At 36.9% G+C, this 21,962-nt stretch overlaps 2 protein-coding genes across 5 annotated transcripts; both read right to left on the bottom strand.

The window, feature by feature from the left end:
- Nucleotides 1-1,083: 1,083 nt before the first annotated feature.
- Nucleotides 1,084-14,554, bottom strand: arhgap4a (Rho GTPase activating protein 4a). Of its 3 annotated transcripts, none has more exons than XM_089124121.1 (24): nt 13,560-14,554; nt 11,607-11,701; nt 11,215-11,386; nt 10,405-10,567; nt 10,059-10,121; nt 9,814-9,942; nt 8,399-8,527; nt 8,093-8,314; nt 7,920-8,021; nt 7,585-7,773; nt 6,876-6,960; nt 6,771-6,798; nt 6,425-6,521; nt 6,285-6,345; nt 6,135-6,212; nt 5,926-6,054; nt 5,213-5,318; nt 4,903-5,127; nt 3,819-3,883; nt 3,570-3,738; nt 2,720-2,818; nt 2,360-2,491; nt 2,164-2,230; nt 1,084-2,080 (listed from the first exon to the last, which is right to left on the bottom strand). In XM_089124121.1, the coding sequence occupies exons 2-24, from the start codon at nt 11,671-11,673 to the stop codon at nt 1,907-1,909; spliced, it is 2,751 nt and encodes a 916-aa protein (XP_088980247.1). In that variant the 5' UTR covers nt 11,674-11,701; nt 13,560-14,554; the 3' UTR covers nt 1,084-1,906. The 3 variants fall into 3 exon arrangements, with proteins under 3 accessions (XP_088980247.1, XP_039507336.2, XP_039507338.2); XM_039651402.2 differs by having other exon boundaries at nt 11,607-11,696; XM_039651404.2 differs by having other exon boundaries at nt 1,949-2,080; nt 2,356-2,491; nt 11,607-11,696.
- Nucleotides 14,555-14,699: 145 nt separating this feature from the next.
- On the bottom strand, nt 14,700-21,775 carry casp9 (caspase 9, apoptosis-related cysteine peptidase). Of its 2 annotated transcripts, none has more exons than XM_039651405.2 (10): nt 21,436-21,775; nt 19,449-19,647; nt 19,192-19,296; nt 18,127-18,170; nt 17,554-17,730; nt 17,361-17,450; nt 16,929-17,076; nt 16,391-16,579; nt 16,162-16,271; nt 14,700-15,037 (listed from the first exon to the last, which is right to left on the bottom strand). In XM_039651405.2, the coding sequence occupies exons 1-10, from the start codon at nt 21,565-21,567 to the stop codon at nt 14,930-14,932; spliced, it is 1,302 nt and encodes a 433-aa protein (XP_039507339.2). In that variant the 5' UTR covers nt 21,568-21,775; the 3' UTR covers nt 14,700-14,929. The 2 variants fall into 2 exon arrangements, with proteins under 2 accessions (XP_039507339.2, XP_088980249.1); XM_089124123.1 differs by lacking the exon at nt 21,436-21,775 and adding an exon at nt 20,953-21,169.
- Between the last annotated feature and the right edge of the window lie 187 nt (nt 21,776-21,962).

Genomic DNA, 21,962 nt, shown 5'->3' with positions numbered 1-21,962 from the left:
CTTTGACCTTTTCAAAATGGCGGAGAGCACTACGAGAGTCGTGAATGGTAAAATGATCTAGAAAATAAATATACAGCATATTATTTACCTTTTGAGTTTTGATAAATCATTTTCTTGCTGTTGCAGATGACTTAAGCAATCTAAAGTAGTTTTAGCTAAATAACAGGTCTGGATCTCCATCTTTTTACCACATTACGACAACAAAAGCAGTTGAACGCAACACACTGGTACCAGTTCACAAGTGGAAAATATCCAATTTTCCATAGCACGTGAATGCACCATGATACCACTCATTCAGAAAGTCTCTGCACTCACTGCCTGATACCCTTCGAAGCTGTTATATTAAGGTACAAATCGTGCATAATGTGCCTTTAAATAAGAGATGTGTTTTTGAACTCAACCTGAGTGCTTGTGTCCGCTGCTATCAGTGTCATTTATAGTGTCTTTTGTGGCGGCGGCGCGCGCGCAGTCTTCTCTCGGATCAATCTATCGCCGTTGAGGAGACTATCTATTCATTCCAGTGAAATCACAAAATAAAATGCAGACAAACTTAGAAAGATTAACTGACTAGTCCATAAACAAGATCGGCAGATCAGCATTACACTGTTGCATCCAGTGGTGCTTTTTAGCTCGCGCCAACAAGTGAAAAGCCCGACCGAGTGGGACTCTTGTCCGGTTCCATCCTCACGCGGTCAGATTCTCTTTTCCTAGTCTCTTCCGACCGCGTTTTCTTTGTTTCTTCCATTGTCGAGTATCACGTCTGAAATGCGCGCAAGTGTCTTCAAATGTTGTTATTGATGTGTGTGACGTCGTTGCCGTAAAGCATGTCGTAATTCTCGCGAGATTTGTCGGGGGCTCCTCTCAAACTTGCATTGCTCGTTTTTCCAGTGGCGCAAGATATCAATATCAAGAAAGATAACAGTTAGATAACAAATGGTAATTAATAACAGAGTCTTACAACTGACTTGTAGGCAATGAAACCACACTGAAGTTGATCAACAATCAACTTCAGTTTATGAAAGACAATAATATTCCATATACACATGAAAGACAAAAGGAAAAAAAGTTAATAGAGCTTTTAGGTGCTGTAAGAGATTATTTATTGTGAAAAATGTATGCAGAAAATACCCTTACTCCCTGAAAGGTATACCAAAATTAACAGTCATAAACAGTAAACAAAACTGGCCACAAGCCATTGTGACGACAAGTTACATTTTGACGACAACTCTCTGAAAGAGAGTGATATTGTGTACAGATATGACGAGACAACAACACACGGGAATGACGTGTATGTGATTTCCAACTAAATTTGTCCCCACCACAACTCTAAATTATAAATCATTATATGCCATGTTTATCCAAGTGTATTTGTGTAGACATGGTTTAAAATATCTTTTGAATATTGTTTTTGCAAATCGTTTTTCATATTTCTGGAAAAAAAAAAAGGGTACGGTCCATTTGTGAACACTTTGGGTACAAATGCTGTGGTGGTACTGGTCATATTTACACCTTAAGTAACTAATAAGGTATCCTACAAACTTCTTTCATGTTCGCACCATTTAATCTCCAAACAAAGGTACACTTGCTGTCCTGAAAGTTTTACATGGTGGATCAAGACCCTTTGTGAGACCCTTACTGTAGGCCTGATATATTCTTATTCGCACAGAAGAACAGTTGCTTGTTACAAGTGTGCAAATGAGACTGTAGGAAAGAAAATGGCAACAAAATGTACATTATATATCAGTCACACGGATTCAAAACTAAAACAGATTTCACATGATGGATTGATGCCTCTTAAACCAACCTTAACAGTACAAAAATACCATACACAGAGATTGAGCATTCACTCACGTGTATGTTTCACCTAAATTTTCTTGTGTTTCTATACTTTCTTTACAAGTTTTTTTCAGTCAACATGGTCAGCTGATCTAAATAAACCCTTTCCTTTCCACCCCAGTCCTCTATTCGAAGGTGTTTGCACAGGGGATGTTGTCTCTGTGGACGTAGATGTGTTTTTATCCGGCGAAGATTGGCGGACAAGAAGCTCCTTAAACACCGAGTGCATCATGTGATGCACTTCCTGCAAGATAGATAAAAGCACACTTTAGTAGAGGGAGGGAGGAGATCTCATTGGTATTATAACTGGGATTTAAACATCCCGACCTTATCCACTTCTATTGAGAGTTCCTCTCTGCTTCCCCCCTCGGTAGTGGATCGTCTCGTTTGAGGGCTGTCAAAGTTATAAATTGACTGATTTAGTCATTATTCCATAGATGATAATAATCTGTGACATTAACATTTCCATAATGCCAAATAAACAGTCTATTACAGTCTATATTATTATAGGCTATTTACACACTCAAATGTTTTCCGCAGAGCCCCTGGAGAATTTCCTGTCGGTATATATTGTCCTATGGGTATTTGTAACGAAACCTTTCCAGAAGTGACATGGCTGGGTCCAACCCCGGCTTTGTTACTTGTGACCTTGAGCCTAGAAAATGAATACAGATAGAATTATTCTCTAATTACTAAATCAATCGTCATCATTATGTGGTAAGAATGAGGTTTACATAAGGTTAGGTTCACGTAGGTGGTAGATAATGAGCTTGTTTCATTAGCTGTATTTGTATAAACTCTGTACAAGAGTTCACATTTTAAGCAGAATGTAATAACAAAGCTATCCTCCACACATTATACAATCTGACTGTGGGTGTTTTACCGTGTACTTTGCTCTGCTTTCAGCTCTTCCTCTGTCTGCTGTCTACCACAGCTGGATTTCAGAGTTTCCTTCCCTTTCTGATCTTGGCCTCCATCCGCACTGAGCAACGTAGAGGGAGAGAATTGGGGAGTGTTATGACTCTCTAGACTGTGTTTTGTAACTGATTGTGGCTTTGACTCAATGGTGATTCCTGAGTCAACTTAAAGCCAATTCAAACAACTTAAAGCCAATTCTTCTAAATGCCTTCAATTCATATAACACCCAATAAAGTTACATTAACAGGTATGTAAATGAATAGATTAAGGGCAAACAAATAAATTAATTCAGTAAGTAGTTTCCTCAGTTAACTATTCACTAAGCTCCACCCCCTTGATTACCGTTGCTCACTCCGACAAGCTTTGCAGAATGTCCCAATTCATTTCAGTAAAATGAGCTCAAAGTAATTGGATATTATGAGAACTTGAATGAAGTATAGACTAGGGTTTCAAAGGGTTTTTTTTATTAAAAAGTTATTAATGAGAGCGAATGTATTTCTTATATCGGTTTTTATATATGTCAGGATAGATATTGGGGAAAATTACCCAATAAAGTTATGCAACCCCAACAGGCGGTGACATAAATGGATGTATAAATCCACTGACCATGGGAAATCAAGTGAAATCAGTAAGTAGTTTCTTCAGCTGACCATTTGCAAAGCTCCGCCCCCTTGGTTACTGTTCTTCATGTTTCAAGTAAAATTGGGTATTAAACTTGTGAGGGCTAGAATAAAATCTGGTATTGCAAAGCATCTTTATCCACATTTTTCTTTAAATTGTTAAAAGTGGCCATGCCTCTAGAGATAAAAACCTACCTTTGCATGCTTATATATTTATTTGGGATGAGCCCCTTTGTCCCATTCACCTCCCCTCTCCACCAATCAGAGGAGGCTTTGCTGTAGAGGATGAAACGGTCCCCGCATTTGAAGGACAGCTCGGCTGAAGAACGGCCTGTGTAGTTAAACAAGGCCACTCCTTGCAGCTCTGCACATCAGAAACAGACAGAAAGGAATTCATTTACTTCTACTCGCCCAGATGTTGATAGTAAACTATGTCAACCTTACCGTCTTTTCCTTCTTTTGTTTGAGATTGCTCTGATTCTCCATCTCCTTCCTCTGTTACAGTCTCACTGTAAGCATAAGAAATATTAAGTCAAGTCAATTTTATTTGTAAAGTGCTTTTCACAATACACATTGTTTCAAAGCATATTTATAGAAAATCATGATGTTGCCCTTGCCCAAGCTCTTGTTCTATTCAAACTTGACTATTGTAATGCTCTCTTGGCAGGCCTTCCAGCATGTACTGTCAAACCTCTGCAACTGATCCAGAATGCAGCAGCGAGAGTGGTGTTGAACGAGCCGAACAGACTTCACACACACACATCACACCTCTCTTTATCAATTTGCACTGGTAGCCAATAGCCCCTCGCATCAAATTTAGGCTCTGATATTTACCCACAGAACCCCATACGCTGATTTCACGCAGCCGCTATTTTGAAAAGGCTCTGTGAATGTGTGAAATGCAGTGAAATGTATTTTTTTATTTATAAAAAAAAAACTTGCTACATGTACTGTGCTAAACAAACCACTTACATATTGTTGCTTCAAACAGACTCTAGCTATTAACAACCCCCTTTTCTCCCCAATATTATAATGTAGCATAATGAGATATTTACAAGCAATTTTAATAAGGCGGGTTATTTTTAACCAAAACACCAAATTAGGTTCAAGCTGAGTTTAAGCTGAGTTCACGCAGTGTTGTGATTAGCATAGTCTCAAAATGACAAGACGTGACGTTCTATTCTCAATGGCAACACTATCAACGCCTAAATGAAATTCTAGCGGTCAGGAGGTAAAGCAGTAACGTGGTACCTGTAGGAACTCTCAAAAGAGTCTCATCTTGCAGTAATTATGAGCTCTAAGAGGCGAGAACGCTTTTTACACGTTGAAATCACATAATTAATGGCGTGAATGCAGGCTTGCATTTGAGTTAAATGTAGTATATGGGTAAAATGGATATAATTGGGTAAACTGTACTTAGGCTTATGTAAATAAAGTTGGATATATTTTAAATATCAAGCATGCTTAAAAGATTTTTGTGTGTGTGTGAGTGTTTATGTGCACTAAAAGGATGGAGCTTAATTCTCACCAGTCTTCTTCTTCCAATGCCATGCACTTTTCATACACTGGCCCGGGTAATTCATTCTGGCTAGGGAAGATGCTCTCATGTTGAGTAATGATACACTTGACCAGGGCATTGATGCGCTGAAGCTCTGACGCATCACCATTATTTGGCCCCCTCACTAGACTGGGTCCAAAGCACACTGCCAGGTTATAGGGCTGCATCATGTTCTCGTCACTGTACTGGGAGACGCTATACACACAAACACACAGAATTAGATGCGTTGATTTCTTGACAGAAAAAAGGACAACACCCAGTGACACCCTGTGATACTCACTGGTGAAGAAATGCAAAAATGTATCTCATGACAATGATGAGCGTGTTAGGATATGAGGAGATGACGCACTTCAGCTGTGTTACTTTTTTTGTTTCGTCATCTATTTCTGAAAGAGAGGGAAAGTTAAAGACACCATGAAGTGTATTCACAACCCCTTGAAGTTGACAAAATAAACTTCTGGCAGAAATCCGTTTAAAATGGACAGTTTTCGTTTTGTATCAATTTATCAATTAATTTATTAACTTTTTTGAAGATATATAAAAATATATTTTAAAATTATATATATATATACATATATATATATATATATATATATACACATACACTGTGCATGTATAATCTGAAATACTATATACAAAATACTTAACCTAATATAGCTAAATAGTTCAAATTAAATACAAATAATAAAAATCTGCAATTTACTAATCGTAGTGTATGCCATAAAGCTTTTTTCTGGAAGTTTAATTAGACACTGAATAGAACATCCATTAAAAGTTCTTAAAAAAGAAAACTGAAGGCTACTGGATAACTGAGTGCTTAAAATCATCCCTAGCATAAAAGGATCAAGTTTCAACAGGAAAGCTTATAACTAGAAAGAAAAGCACATTCAACATTTCATTAAATGTTTAAACAGTTACAACCCTAAATGTCTGAACTCACATATCATTATATAAAGCAAACAAGCACATAATAGTGTGGTAAAGTCCTCTTACCCCCGCATTCCATTAGTTGGTCATAAGTGTCCTCCGGAAAGAGGGGTTTCTCTAATCCTCTAAAATAAAGTTTTAGCACTCCAGCCACAGAGTCCATGTCACATTCCCCATCAGCAAGGGGGTCATCGCCTATGAGTAATTACGAAATTCACAGCCTATTACTAATGCTCAGTGATAGGAAGGAGAATGTCATCACTATGTGCACACACCTTTCTCAAACGCATCCTTCAATTGATTCACCACCATCTGAGATCCCGGCACTCTGAACAATCCCTCATGATGTAAGCCTTACCAGAGTGAATGGGTTAGAAAACCAGTGATTAAGATGGAAAGAATTGTATCTACTGACTTAGATTTACCATTGAGGTTGATGAACCGAATGCACTTTTCCACCACTGCAGGAATGATCTGTCCTGATGCCTAATAGGGAGGAAACACTGAGTGAGTCAGATGCCTTGAACTGTTTTGAGTAAATCCAGAGCACTTCTGAGAGATTTACTTGGATGTATGATATTAAATCCCCTGTGAAGAGCTTCTGGTTGATCTGGGCACCGGGGTTACTCTTTTTACGACGCACGGATCTTTTGGAGCATGTTCTAATTAAACAGAAATGTTTAATTTAGTAAACAATAAAACTAAAAAAAGAGGCCTTTTTACTTTCACTAGAATTTGCCAATTCTGCCATATATCTTTATAACATATATAAATATGTATTTATAAATTATGAAAAAAATATACAAAAAATATGCATTTATAAATATGTATTTATAAATTATGTGACAAATAATATATAAACAGTATATATTTCCAGCCATTACCTCTTGTGGGATGGGATGTTTTCTTACCTGGAAGGGGCTACATTAAAACTTTCAGCTGATAACAAAACAGAACAAAAATCAATGGTCTTCGCTTTACAACAATTTCTGTATATATAGGAAACATTATTCTACCTTTTTGAATGGCAACCTTTAGCAGGTCATGTTTGGCCTCCAGTTTTGATATTAAAGAGCTGTTGCATAGATGGTCTCTGACTTTCTGCAATATCATAAAGTCATAGTAAATAAAGATATTACTATAAAGTCTTAGTAATAGAAAAAGTCAGACAAAAAATAAAGACATTTCTATTTTAAATAAAGATAAATAGAGTATAATAATAATTATGCTAGTAATAATTGTGTGAAATAATTCATATTTAAATTTCTAAATGTGATAGAAATATATTAAATTATATTAAATATAGTGAATATTTACCATAATAATATTGTTAATTATAATATTTAATATGTGTTTAATATTATATATATATATATATATATGCATGATATATATATATATATATATAAAGCATTCAAAGAAAAATATATATTTGTAATGCTGTATATATATATATATATATATATATAGTTATGTTAAATAATGAATTTTTATTTTAATATATTTAAAATTATGTGAAAGCAAAGCTGAATTAAAGGAACAACTCCAGTCTACAGTGTTACATGATCCATCCGAACAAGAATGTTGAAAACAGTTGTGCTGCTTAATACTTTTTTGTTGAAACCGTGATAATTTTTTTTTCTAGATACTTTGATGAACAGGAAGTTCTAAATAACAAAAAAATAATAATAAAAAAATGTTTAAATCATAATTTGTTTTGCTTACCAAGAAATACAAACTCTCAGTATCCGGAAGGCTGGCTCTGCGCTTCAGCTGATTGTTCTTACTGGCTGATATATCACTGTTGCTCTCTGCTGATGACAGGCTGCTGGGAAAGTCTGGGGTGGATCCAAAGGTGTCCTCAACAATACCATCCAGCATGGAATTTTGGGCAGACTGAAGTAATTTGCTGGACTGCAATATGTATATTTATGTTTAGATGAACCAGACTTGTAAAGAGTACGCATAAATACAGTGTTTTGATTCAAATATCACCACATCTATCCTGTTTTTTGACAGTAGTGCTACATAATATGTGTGATTCAGTGGGGTTTGTGTACCTCCTCAACATCCATGGTGACAGAAGACAGCCTAGACTGCAACTGCTGGAAGCGAGTCACCAGCTCGCTCATCATCTCGCACTTTGCAGACACCTCAACCACCTGGAAGAGGACACATATAAGCAACTGCACATTTTTACACTTATGCACATAGACATTTTATCACGCAGTACCTGGTCGCCTTCATAGGGTTGGTACTGAAAGCGCAGGGGCAGGCAAAAGGCTGAGATGTTGGCCTGCATGAGAGCGTCTCTGTCCTGGTTCTGGTTCAGCTCTGAGACTGTTGTGTCCAACTGCTGCAGCCCAGAGCTCAAGTTCTGCTGGCCCCATTGGCGACTGCTCAGGTAAAAACGGAACACCTTGGATATGGACTGGTGGTAACCCAGATCACAGCACTGAGAGGGCATGCAATGAGAGGTTGAATTATACTGCTCAGTACAAAAACCTGATCATATAGAGGTAATACAAAAGAAACTCACATCTATGAGGGTGGAAAGATCCTGAAGGTAGTATTTGTTCATGCATGCATTTGCTGCAGCCAAGTTGAGCAGGTAGTCATTGCGTGCTTTTGTGCTCTTAAGCTGAATTTCTTGAACTTTACTTTGCCTCTATGCACACATAGAAGTGAACTGTAACCTCAGAAGTTACTGGAACAATCATTTATCCACACACATTCAGTGTTGCACAACTTAACCACAACAACCAAACACTCTGCTTTGCAGTCTGCCACAATCACATGCAGAGAGCACTTTTGCCCCACATCACTGCACAGAGGAGGATGCTGCCCATGTGCACGCAGGCAAAGCACTGTAATATCTGACTGTTTCCTTGATTTTGTACTACATTCAATACAAGTTAAGCTCAAGTCAACAGCATACATGGCGTTACGCTGATTAACACAAAAAATAATTCAACTTTTATGTTAAATGCGTTTGGGGGGGTTTGGAGTATTTATTGTAAATGATTTATCCATTATTTGTTTTTTTCATGCATGTGCCCAAGTAATCTTTAATCAAAATAACTTACCCTCCCTCTTGCAACGAAATCTTTTCTCTGATGATGAGTTTATTGGCGTGAGGGCGGGACAACCTGTCACTCACATGACATCACAGCAATAGCAAACCACAACAATCAATTCCTGATGGACAAAATCATGTCTCGCCTAACATTTTTTCTTGTTTGAGAAGCCATTTCACTCTGATATACACATAAAATTCTTGCGTTTCATGGGGACAAAAACACTTACTTACAATGGAAGTACTAATTTTTGGAGGTCTTAAAAGTTGAAATGTGAAGCTTATAATTTTATAAAAACATTGACATTAATTCTTCTGTTAAAACTTGTGCATTATTTGATCTGTAATGCTATTTTCACATCTACGATTGGTTTAGGGTTTTAGGCATTATGTTGTAATGGCAACAAAGTTGTTGGGTTGTTGATTTACAGTAATTAACTTTTTTGCTCACTCCCCTCTTTTAAACCTGTTAGATTACGTTGATTCAGTTGTTATTTAGTTTAACTAATAGAAGGGGTAAAAAAATAATTTGTGGCCACAATATCTTGGGGGTACCCCCTCCCCCCTGTATGTGCCGGGCTCTGTATGCAAGAGATTTTGTCTCAATAAAATTATATTCATGCGCATTTTGTTTACAATGTTGGCGGTATACAAATTGGCCCCATTCACTTCCTTGATAAGTGATTCACTGTAACCCAGATTAGTCCATTATTTTTTTAAGAAGGAAAGACAAGTGGAAATTCTTCTTTTTTGATAATCAACATAATGCCACAAGCGCAGTCAATTGAGCTTAGCTTGTATAGAAACTTAAATATCTTTAATTATAACCATCTCATTCACAACCATTTCATATTTTGGTATTAAAAAGGAAGATATACTTTCTCTATTAGTCGTTCCATCTTTTTAGAAGCAGTTTGTTTTTGCTTTTCCTCCAGTCTGACTGCTTCCTTTAGTTTGCCTTCTGCGGACAGGAACTCAGAATAGTATTGGTAATATGTCTTCAAGGTCTGATTTTCACAAACATAGGAATGAGATTTGCAATCCATTAACTCTAAATGCATGTTTACAATCGATTCTAAAACAAAAACGTGGCTTGATGAGAGGAATGAGGGGTTAAACTGACCGTATGAAGTTCTGTGGTGACCTTCATGAGTCCATCCTGTAACTGGGTATAAATGTCCCTGCTCTGAAATTATAAATAATGAAAAAAGAGACAGGTAAATGATTGTCTTAGTAACGTTGTATTACAACGTTGTCAGGAGACTGGCCGGTGACTATTGACTATGAAACATATAGGTGTTATGTTTCTATGCACTGTCAACAAAGTGTCTGTGCAAAGGAAGCCACGTGTACTGTTAGCCCGGGGCATGCATGTGGTACATGCATCTAGTAATGTGTTGGTGTTCATGTCTGCAAATTTGGAAGGATGTGAAAATGTGTGTGTGTCGGGTGAGATGGTGGGTGTGTACCCGTTTGGCCAGGCGTTGGGCATGTTCAACGCAGTGTGAAAGCTGCTGAGGCAGAATGTTGATGTAACTGTCACTCAAGAAACTGTGATCTCTGCTTTCCTGACGTGTTTGTGTCAACAACACCTGCCAGCAGTTAACAACTGACTGATGGCTGGGCTCCTTCCTGAGGGCGATAGGAACAAAGAGCCGTACTAAGTTCCTGATACACAGCAATCGATGTATGTATATCAGTTAGAACCGTTTACCATTTCGAAATTAGATTTTCACATTGTTACAAAGAATTCTCTCTCAAATAAATGCTGTTCGTTTGAACTTACTATTCATCAAAGAAACATAAAACATGTAAGACGGTTTCCACAAAAATATTACGCAGCACAACTGATTTAGACATTGATAAGAAATCTTGTTTGAGCGACAAATCAGCATATTAGAATGATCTCTGAAGGATCGTGACACTGAAGACTGGAGTAATGGTTACTGAAAGTTAAGTTTGCCATCACATCAATAACTTACATTTTAAAACAGAGTAAAAGAGATACTTTCAAATACAATATTACTGTTTTTACTGTATCAATGATCAAATAAATGCAGCTTAAAAGGCTTTGAAAAACATTTTCACCCACCCTAAAACTTTTGATCGTGTGCATGAAAGTTTTGCTTAAAAAAGTGTTTTGGTTATCTTTCTTACAAATAAATTGCCCTTACAAGGTTTTTAAGGGTGGCATAAGTTGCCATTTTTGTACAAAATTCAATCATAGGTTGATAGCAATTTTATGTATTAATGGTGATTGGTTCTTTGTATATCCTCACTTCCTGGTTCTAGAGGAGAACCTGTCGCACAGCTTGTCCAGCGAGCGGGCGTACTCTCCCTCGATCTCGCCTCGTCTGCGCAAATAGTCAACCAGATCTTGAAACACCTGAGTCTTCTGCTCCACCTGACCGTCAAATATCCTCAACTGCTCCGCCAGCTGCAAACGCACCTCTAGAGAAGAGAAAGAGAGAACAATTGTATTTTGATAGTTCCTCTTTGTCAATCTGTTTCATTTTACGTTGTGTCAAATAACAATAATCTAGAACAAGTTGGTTTCACAAAGGTAGGAGGCAATAATGATCGGTTATCTTTGTTAAATCGGTCTTGTGATGGTGGAAGTACAGGCAAAAACTTGATTTCATCCATCTCATTGGAATTGAACATCCATTACCTTTAATCTGTGTGTCATAGTCCGCTGTCACCACTCTGTCCCTCCTCAGTTTGACGTGGGATGACATTGTAGCTCCAACTAGATGAGATTCTATACTTTGAACATGTCAGAAGTAAGTTTGAAGATATATATTTGAAAAATATTTTCAGGATAGTTTGTAAAACATTTTCTTAATGCAAATAGAACGTGTTTGGTCTTGGCAGTCTAGATCTGCTACACTGCTGCTGCTGCCTAGGAAGTACGACTTGCTTCTGCTAAATGCTCGGACCGTTAAATTAATGGAAACAATAGAGATACGGAGACCCCTGTAGCAGATCTAGAAGTGGTGCTGAGGAGAGATCTCGGTTATAAAGGGAAATGATAATTGGTGTGAAATCAATTAATTGAGAATGTTACATTGAATGAACCAATCAGAACATGAACAAAGTTTGATCTAAACAACCCAAAGAAATTAAAAATATGTACACTGAATTTTAATGTGAATATTTTTCATATTTCCCTTTAATCCATTATACAAGATCAATCACAAGATAGCTAAATTCCATATTCAAATATCATAGTAAACTGTCTTGGATAACACCTCTCTTCAAAATCTTGCACTCTCTGGTTGCACATAAAAATTGCACAAATTGCCACTCGCATCTAATTTAGGCACTGATATTTTCCCACAGAACAATCCCTGGCTCTGCACCCCTATATCTAAACTGATTACTTAAGACTTATGTGCCCTTCAGAACCTTGCAAGTAAAAGAGGAAACATCCCAAAGCGGCACACACATGACTTTTACAGCCCTTTACCTTGACTGTTCCATGCTGGTGGAGCCTAACTCAACCCGAGCTGATAAGTCTTTAACCATTTTCAAGAAACGGATCAAGATGCATATTTTTCCGTAATAATAGCAGTTATTATTATATATATCTATAAAAACACCTTGCTATGTGCACATGCATATTGTTGCTCTATTATTGATTCGATTGCTTTCATGGTTTTCCTTATTCGTAAGTCGCTTTGGATAAAACATTTCTAAATGATTCAATGTAAATGTATCTTCTGATTTAAAACAGACACATTTATACCTATATAATATACCATATCTATATACTCCAGAGTATTTAAGACACTGCACTCATTCATGCTCGTCTGCACATTGTAATCTCCAGCAAAAGAATGTCCTCATTCAACGTGTGACAGGGGTCATTGGCATGATATGACCTACAGTACAGCAAATGTACAGTCAGTGTACTGTTCAGTTGTAGTGAACAAACAGCACTTCTAGAGTATCAAAAAAGGGGAAGGTAGCAGACTTCCTGTGTTAAGAGCAATTCAGACAGCAGGAGTAAACTCTCACCCCGAGTCAAGACGAGACCCCCCAGACTCTCTCCTTCTATCGTTCATCACAGAAACTTCTAAAAAATAGCCAAATGCCATCCAAATAATCTTCAAATTTATTAGACTCATTAATGCATGCTTCCCAACGATGAGAATGTTACATTTTCTTGACACAACAGTCTGTTTTTAAGAATATATATATATATATATATATATATATGAAGAGTTCAGATGCAAAAGCCTCTAAATGCCATTTGAAATTTTCTTCTTTAATGATGATTTTTATCAAACTTGTATATTTAAGTTCAGTAATTCCACTTAAATAACAATTAATAGGTAATTATCATTGCCATTTAAGTGAAATCACTGAACTTAAATATACAAGCTTGATAAAAATGATCATTCTAGAAGAAAATTTCAAATGGCACTTAGAGGCTTTTGCATCTGAACTCTTCATATATATATATATATATATATATATATTTGGAGGGAGTGCAAAATTAATTTTGTTCTTTTTAGAAATTAAAGTTTGTAAAATGCATACAAAAGCACAATCAAATGTTACAGAAAAAAGCACCTTTATCAATATCATGTTCTGTTATATGAAAAACCACAACCCTTACCTTAGTAATACCTGCTGTTATTCACATTACCATTCTCAGTATATCCTCTAAAACAAATTCCACGCAGTTATATTATCACATGTCCAAAAGAAAACACTGAGAAACTATTTTTTTTCTTTTTCACAGTGAGATATTGAGAAAGCCGAGACAGCTCTTCTCCTTCCTCACTCGGTCACTGTGTGCTGACAGTGGGTGTACTGAATGCCGAGTAAAACCTAACCTTATTGGCCCCTCCTCTCTCTTTGTGCCTTCTCACTTTCATAAACACTATCTTTTCACTTCGGATTCAAGCTGCTATATACTGTTTTTGTGACAGGCTTTATTAGGGGAGGGGGGCATGTTTCAGTTAAAGCTATTTATGCCTGCCTGTTTGGACATCTTAAAGATGCGTGTCATTCTGAAAGTAAATCGGCAGTTTCCAAGACCTGCCCACACAGGTTGATAATAGCAACCGAGGTTGGCAAGACAAACATAAAAGCTGTAAACTATTTGATTCTGATGCCTCTAAAGTGCCTACTATGACCCTAAAACAAGCATAATGACCTTTCAGTTTTCCTCCTACAGAAGGAGAAGCAGCTTGCATGAATCTGATTGCACATGTCCTTTTTGTTTACTCATGCTGATGGATTGTTCCTATTTATTTAATCTATCTAAAGGCATAAAGCACAAAATTAAATAACAGGTATGTTCTGTTTTTGCAACAGATGGAGCCTATTACCAAGTTAATAACAAAAGTTTTAGTAACAAAAGTTTCTCTCTTCACTTTAATGTTCTCAGAAAACAGTCACAGATCATTGCTATTATCTGTTTTTTCGGTGTTGGTGTGTGAGGACCTATTCATTTCCTTCCTCTCCTCAATGCCTCATCTATTTACTTTGAGAAACCTAAATGAGTCTGTTAGTTTCTGTTGTATTAGAGTCATTAATGGAACTATAATTTTCATTTCATATTTCATTTTTTTTTTTTTTTTTAAAGATACACTTTGCAATCTGGTATATCTTGAGAACATGGTGTGACAGTTAACCACTTTTCAATACCAAAACTAAACCACATGTGCATTGTGCACTAAAAGTCTATTGACCACTTCCTGCTGCACACAAGAGTAAAAAAATAATCAAATTGCACTTGTACAAATAAAAATAATAGTTACAAGGTATTAATGGTTTAATTGCTTGATAATTATAACATTTACAATTTGTTAAAAACAAGAACTCCATTTAAATGTTCTGATCACATGGTTCAGTTTATGATATAAAAAACAACATATGTGTTTTTATCACATCACAAATACATTATATTCTAACGGAATAGTGCACATAGATTTATAATGGGAGGCAGTATTAAAAAACAAACTGCAGATTTTCAAGCCATTATGACCGTGAAGACTGAAAGTAGAGAAGTTTTCGGAGGAAGTTGAAAGATCCGGGCATTTGTTTATACAGGCCTTTGGCAGATATTTGGGAGACAGCATCATTTACCTAAAGAAAACAGATATTTTACATATATTATATTATAATCTAATTAATTATTTTTTTTCCCAACTTTTTTTATTGAGTGAATTTTACATTTTTTTAACACCAGGTGACAAATATGGTTAACAATAAACATTACAAAGTGGGACCGAAAAAACACCTGTACCCGATACCCCCCACCCCCACCCACGAACTAACCCAACACAGGCCCATAAACGAGGAAAGACACACAAAACCACACATACCAACAAACAATTACCGGTACAAACACATACACCAAAAAAAAATAAATAAATAAATAAATAAAAAATAATAATAGTAATACTTAGATAATAATCTAATTAATTATAACTATTATCACAATATAGTTATTTTAGCTGGATGGTCAAAAACATTTTTTTTTCGTAATCTCATTATTTGCTAAAATATTTTAAAGCTTTAAAAGTAAAAGCTGGATGCAGCATGGATACAGAATGCAAACCTAAGGTTAGAAAGAAGAAAAAAAATCTGTCACCAGTGCAAATTGTCATTTTGAAGAGTATATAGTGCATAGTGTTAAACCCTTTTAAAATGCAACATGGCATCATGACTTTTGCGTAAACATACACGGCACTTTCAAGTCAAGTGGCGTGTTATCTATACGCATTTTGAGCTATCCGCGTGTAAGCGTGTATGTCTACGCCGTTAAATGTCCGAGTGTTTCCACGTATATGTACACGCCGTTAAATTTCCGAGCAAAACGAAGCAAAATGTAGATCTATATCTGGGGAGCGATATTTTTTTCCTAGGATGGTAGGGGAAGACTCATAAATCGTATTAACCCCAGTGACGGGTAGGTTTAGGGACGGGGTTGGGGTAGGTGATATATTTATACAGTAATGTAACGTTAAGTAAACGGCGTTCATAAACACACTGAAAAGCGATTATGCGTCCACGCCCAAAATGGACATACGAATTGGCGTGTCATACATATGCCATTTCACGAGAACAGTGCTGCTCTACACTAATTGGTAGCATTATTATGGAGGTTTGTTTGTTATTTTACCCATTTTTGAGGACATATTTATTGTATCTATCAGTGGCTGCCTCTATCACATGAATCTTAAAAGTTTTAAGAAGCAAAGACGTACCATCATCAGCATGGTCACCAGATCATCTGTAGCAGTATTCTCCTCAAGCACTAGATCAAGATTATCCACATACCAGGAGCCGGCTTCAGTGTCCCTCCAAGAGACATAGCCTTCAAATACATTAGCATGTAGATCAGTCATTTGTATTTGGCAATCAAAAGGTTTGACTTCCTGAACTATTACTCAACCAAACTACGTGTTTAAGGCACAATATGACCAAAACACAGACCAGGAAATGTTGAGTAGGACACCAGGATGTCACTGGGTGTGGGCAAAGTGGCCCGAGCATCAGGTTCATCAGACGTGCTGAGAGAATCGCTGCTGGAGGACATGGGAATGGCGTCCATCTCGTCATCTATCCCACCCAAAGAGGGTTCCACGTCATCTGGAGAAACCTCAAAACCTGTGTCCTTCTCACCTACAGGTGCACACAAATATGAAAAACTGGAGCCCACTAAGAAACATTACCTTAAAAAACCTTGGGTTGTGTTCAGGTGCGATCACATTAGCAACATTTTGATGAAATGTTATGGGGGAAAAGATGCAATGTCTATTGTTTATAGTGTAGCAATCTATGAAGCACCACGGCGCTCACACAGAAGTCACTTTCAAACTAGGCCACTTCACGTTGGTCAAGTCGGCGAAGTTCACGTGACCGACTCATTTCGAAATTCCCAATCGTGTGGTTTTCCATTGAAATGACTGGATTTTGAACAGCACAACGGCAAATGGCTACGAGACTTATGAAAGATTTCCGTGATTCCCACCTCCTCCACAGGCCTGAATGAAGAACAGCTTGGGCTTGCCCTGCAGGGAAGGACAGTTCTGGCCATTGAGGTAGTTTGTGATAAACTGAACTGGGAGAGCTGGCCCATCAACACCATGAACTGCTCCAGGGAAACGATTATGGTTTGCCTAAACATTAGAGAAATATCAAGCACCAGAGTAGAATGAGAAAATAAAACTCATGCATGAGGGTGTTCTACAAAATGAGGAAGCATAAAACATTGCTTATTCAAACAAAAGTGAGGTTGTACTTCTATGTTGAGAAACTTGTAGTCTAACTGTAAAAGCAAAATTAGCATATATCCTCTTTTTTTTTTTAAAAATACAAAAAATACATGTATATATACAACATATATATATATATATATATATATATATATATATATATAAACTGCATATACGACTTGTTTTACCTCAGTTCCATGTGAAAGGATGATTACAACACAGCAGTCATATGCAGAATGATCCCTCTTTGCTAAAGATGACATCTCATGTTTTATATGCTAAAGAGCAGAGCAAACGTTTTTCAAAAATGTATAAAGGACACGTGGTCATTTGTCTTACGACTATGTTTACAGTAAGAAGAAGAGGAAATACTGAGCTTACTTTGTATTTCAAGTTCTTTTTTACAATAACCTCAAAGTTGAGGGCTTTAAATCTTTTCTCCATCTTGTCACAGTCAATGTTGGACCCCTTTCGATCTTTTAGTTCAGAGGCTGGTTCAAAATCGACATTGTTTATAATCAGGCACATCCCACACGGACTGGCATCCATCTTGTAAGACTGTAAAAAAAAAAAAAAAAAAAAAGAGTTTGGGTGCAATGGTGCAGTTTGTGCATACAAACACTTCAGTCTCACTCTCAACTCAAGTACTTGATTAAGCTTGTGTGTGGAACTATTTCCATGTTATTCCACAAGGATGTTCCCCGTGTTCCCTGCCAGTTGCTTAGGATGAAAAATCGTTTGCACACAAAACTGAAAACACTAAAAACTTGAATAATTTGTCAATAATCATTTTTTTAAAATTTAAGATGAATATTTAGAACCAATTCCAATAAATGCTGCACGATAATCAGACACATTAAGTAAGTCTTATTTCAGAGTTACAAAAATGGTTTTGGGTCTGTAAGAACACTTGTACTCAATTTTTAGCAATGCTAAATGAGTGAACACGATTACCTGTATACTGTCACGTCTTGGCCTGGTTGGTCTCACACCAGATGCTGTGGACATGCATATATCCAAAGTTAAAACAGTCATGAAGCTGAAGTCGCAATAGTGAAACTTTTTCAGAGGCTTTGGTTTTGGAAGTATTTGTTCCATTCATTTTTTTTTCCATAGGGATTTACAAAATTCTGTTAACATGCGTTATCAAAGGCTTTTTAAATCCCTATGATCCCCAATGATATAAAGCCATGGACCAAGCCAACCAGCTACAAGGAGAAGTAAGACTGTGTTTTTAACAATTTTACTGAGAAAAAGAACTACAATCCTATGAAGCATTGCGAACAGCATAATCAAATCAAAAACAATGGGGAAACTACTCATTTAAAAATGTTGAAAATATATATAAACAATATATGAAGAGTTCAGATGCAAAAGCCTCTAAATGCCATTTGAAATTTTCTTCTAAAATGACCATTTTTATCAAGCTTGTATATTTAAGTTCAGTAATTTCACTTAAATGACAATTAATAGGTAATTTTCATTGCCATTTAAGTGAAATTACTAAACTTAAATATACAAGCTTGATAAAAATGATCATTTTAGAAGAAAATTTCAAATGGCACTTAGAGGCTTTTGCATCTGAACTCTTCATATTTTAAGTTTATTGCTATATATATATATATCTTCAACAGAAGCAAATGACATTGATCTTCAACAGAAGCAAATGACAATGATTAACAAACTTGCAGCTCACAATAGGGCTGTGTTTAAATGTTTAAAAGTAATGATTAAAAATCTATTTCCCAAAGGATTCAATTATTGGGATTAAATTATTGGATTTTTTTACAGCTGAAACTGTTGCACTCAATTAATATGATCTCATGTAAGTGATAAGTTGTCCTGCCCTCATGAATTGTAAAAAAAAAGATGTGCACTGATAAATAATTTATATAAAAACAGACTTGTCAATGCTGATTAAATGGTGATGATTTCAGTAGTATTAAACAGATGAAAATGAACTTTTTTTGAGAATTAAAAGTACAATGTAGGAAGCTGTTTTACATGACAGTGACTTACGTGGACTAATGGGCTTGGGCAGAGGCAGGGTTTCTGGTCTCGGTGGTAGGTCTACTAGAGGGCTGAGATCAGGTATGTCTGGCTTCTCAGTACATTTTGGATTCTCTGCATTGAATCATAAGATCAAACAAGATATCTCTATATAACTTGTGATTTCTTTTAATATAATAAGAAAAATCATGGCAGTTACATCTCAAGAGGATCATGGTTAGGGTAGGGTGTTTTATGTTCCACTGTATTATGGAAGTAACACTTACGGACTGGTAGAGGGATCAGTGAAGGCTGTATTGGGACGCGATGAGGACGATCAGCACCATCTCCACTTTGAAGGAGGTCTGCGAGATCATGATGGCCAGTCTCACGCAGACACTCCAGGAAGGCTGGGAAAGCCTGACTCCCTCTCGTTTCCAAGTCTGTCACCACTTGCCTGGCTTGGTCTCGTCTGGTTGCTTTGCTCTGTTAGGAGAAAATTAATATTTCACATTCGCAGATTGGCATTAACAGAACTACTCGCACATGAATGGGCAGTCACTGTGGTCATATCATCTTACCTTCAAAACTGGAATCTAAACAATGCACATTATTAACAAGTGAACATCCCTTCTGAAGCATGGCAGTTTGAATTAAATGTTAAAATCAGTAATGAAAGTGGGACTGGGACTGTCATTCTTTACATATTCTTTTGTGTTTCACAGAAGAACAAAAGTCATACTTGTTTAACCCTTTCACGCGTACAATCACACCGCTGTGATCAGTCTTGGCTGGTATAACCATAGACAGTAGGCTATAAGAAGTGAAAAGAGCCATCTCATTGGAACTCAATTGAGACAAGTGAAGCCCATTTTTAGCTATTTTTTAGGACTTCCGTTCCTGACGTGCAGACTCAAACCGACTCCAACAGACATAGATGTGACGTGAGCAACCCGTCTGTCTTCTAGTGGCTGTGGCATGAGAAATCTGAATCATTCTCTTCCGAAACTTGCGGAGTGTGAGTAGGAGCTGTCCATGAGCTAGAAGCAGGAGAAACTTTTGCTAGGTATTCTGATTAATTATTTTTGTCATTTTGCCTCCACATTTCCCCGATTGCGCGCGAGCTTCTCCTCCTGTCCATACGGTAATCTCTCTACTGTGCAACAGAGAGTCGCGTGGTTATGACGCAATCGTTAGCCTACTTTTACAAAACACTGCTTCTACGGGGCCATAACATACATTACAAGGTAATGGGGCATTTTATACATTGTCGTATTTCTTTAGAAATAAATAATGGACAAATGGAGTCTTCAAACGCCTCAGATGTAAAGTTATTCGCTGTCAAAGTGATGCCAAAATGAATGGGAGTCAATGGAAATGCTAACTCAAGTGAAGTTCTGCTACAAGATGGCAGCACCCGGCCGGCTTCAACTTCCGGACGATGGATTACCCCCTTGGATCACAGTGCATCACGTGATCAACTGCTAAATTCAAACTTGCTCTTGCGCGTTGGCTGAGGCTGAGCCAGAGATGGATGCACTCAGTGCTGTCATATATCACACAACTATTGAGTGTTTTCAACCACATAATTTTTAATTTAGGTTTCAGACATTTTAAATACGCATAAGTAGTAGCAAAACAATGATTTTAAGTAAAATACACACTGATGTCTATCGAAAAGCGACAATAAAAATCCTTTTAATTATAATAAGACGACACGTTTTATTCATATCAGATGTGAAGTAGCTTAACATTTGACCCTATTCTTCTCCCAGTTCAGAGGCCACTTACTTTCATGTAGCTGTTCGTGAGAAGTGGAGGAATTGACGTGTTGTAAATCCAACAGATCTAATTCTCTGAACTGTAAAACAAACTAAACTGGCACCGCCCATTGTGCATACAGATCGACTTGTTGTTCATCCACTTGCACATATTTGACAATCGGAATATCAGTGTTTCGTGAATATTTTTTAATAAAAAGGAAAAATGACATAAAAGCAGATCATCATTCCTTCAGTGATGTGTTGTGGTTGTGCTGTGTCACCGTCACGTCACAAGCAATGACGCGTCACCATGGAAACATTAAAGTGGCAAGTTCTAAATAATGGTCGCCTTGAAAAACTCACGCCGGGGGTCAGTTAGAATATTTTAAACTTAACTTACGCGTGAAAGGGTGAGTAAACATGTTATGTTAGTCATTCATTGGCGTAAGGTTACTGTTCCTTTAAGCGTGTAAACTTTCACAAACCCGTCCCAGATATATCACTAACTTACCTGTATTTCATCGATCATGTCCTGGGTGAAGACCCCCTTTGACAATAGCCCATCACAGATATCTGCAGGATGTAATGCCGTGACTAGATTAAGCCTGTGCCGCTGAAGAATCTGTCTGTGCTTAGGGTCCATTCTGGCAGGATTCGGTATTTAAAGTGTTGACTATAACGTTAGACTATGAAATGTTTTCAATATAACGGATTTTTTGTTTGTTTAAGTAATACACAGTAAACGCGTAAAAAATAATGCTAGAACTGAATTGAATAGGCTTTCAATCAACACAAAGCAAACGTCTCCTCGCTCTGCGCTCTCTTCCTTGTTTACATCACGTTGGGAATGACGTCATTGACTCCTCCCGTGTTGGGCAGGAGTTTCTAAAAGTAGACCATGAAACTGAAACCTTTTAACTCGAAAACAATTACTCATATATAATTTATGTAGAAATGAAACTGAAAATTTCACAAGTAGTAAACTAAATATAGTTTTATAACTGCATTCAGGGGATGATATTTTTCTATTTCTATGGG

Source organism: Pimephales promelas, chromosome 20 (genome assembly GCF_988280905.1).
Source record: "Pimephales promelas chromosome 20, fPimPro1.hap1.1, whole genome shotgun sequence".
Taxonomy (NCBI): Eukaryota; Metazoa; Chordata; class Actinopteri; order Cypriniformes; family Leuciscidae; genus Pimephales; species Pimephales promelas.
This window is presented reverse-complemented; position numbering and strand designations above follow the sequence as displayed.

Excerpts from the sequence above, each read along its gene's own strand:
- arhgap4a (XM_089124121.1), bottom strand. The coding sequence starts at position 11,673 with ATGTCATCCCACGTCAAACTGAGGAGGGACAGAGTGGTGACAGCGGAC. Across the intron at positions 6,799-6,875 it reads AAAGGTTGCCATTCAAAAAG|CTGAAAGTTTTAATGTAGCC; the intron begins GTAGAATAATGT and ends TTTTGTTATCAG. Across the intron at positions 6,213-6,284 it reads TCGGTTCATCAACCTCAATG|GCTTACATCATGAGGGATTG; the intron begins GTAAATCTAAGT and ends CACTCTGGTAAG.
- casp9 (XM_039651405.2), bottom strand. The coding sequence starts at position 21,567 with ATGGACCCTAAGCACAGACAGATTCTTCAGCGGCACAGGCTTAATCTA. Across the intron at positions 17,731-18,126 it reads CAAGACGTGACAGTATACAG|TCTTACAAGATGGATGCCAG; the intron begins GTAATCGTGTTC and ends TTTTTTTTACAG. Across the intron at positions 17,451-17,553 it reads AAAAGAACTTGAAATACAAA|CATATAAAACATGAGATGTC; the intron begins GTAAGCTCAGTA and ends TCTGCTCTTTAG.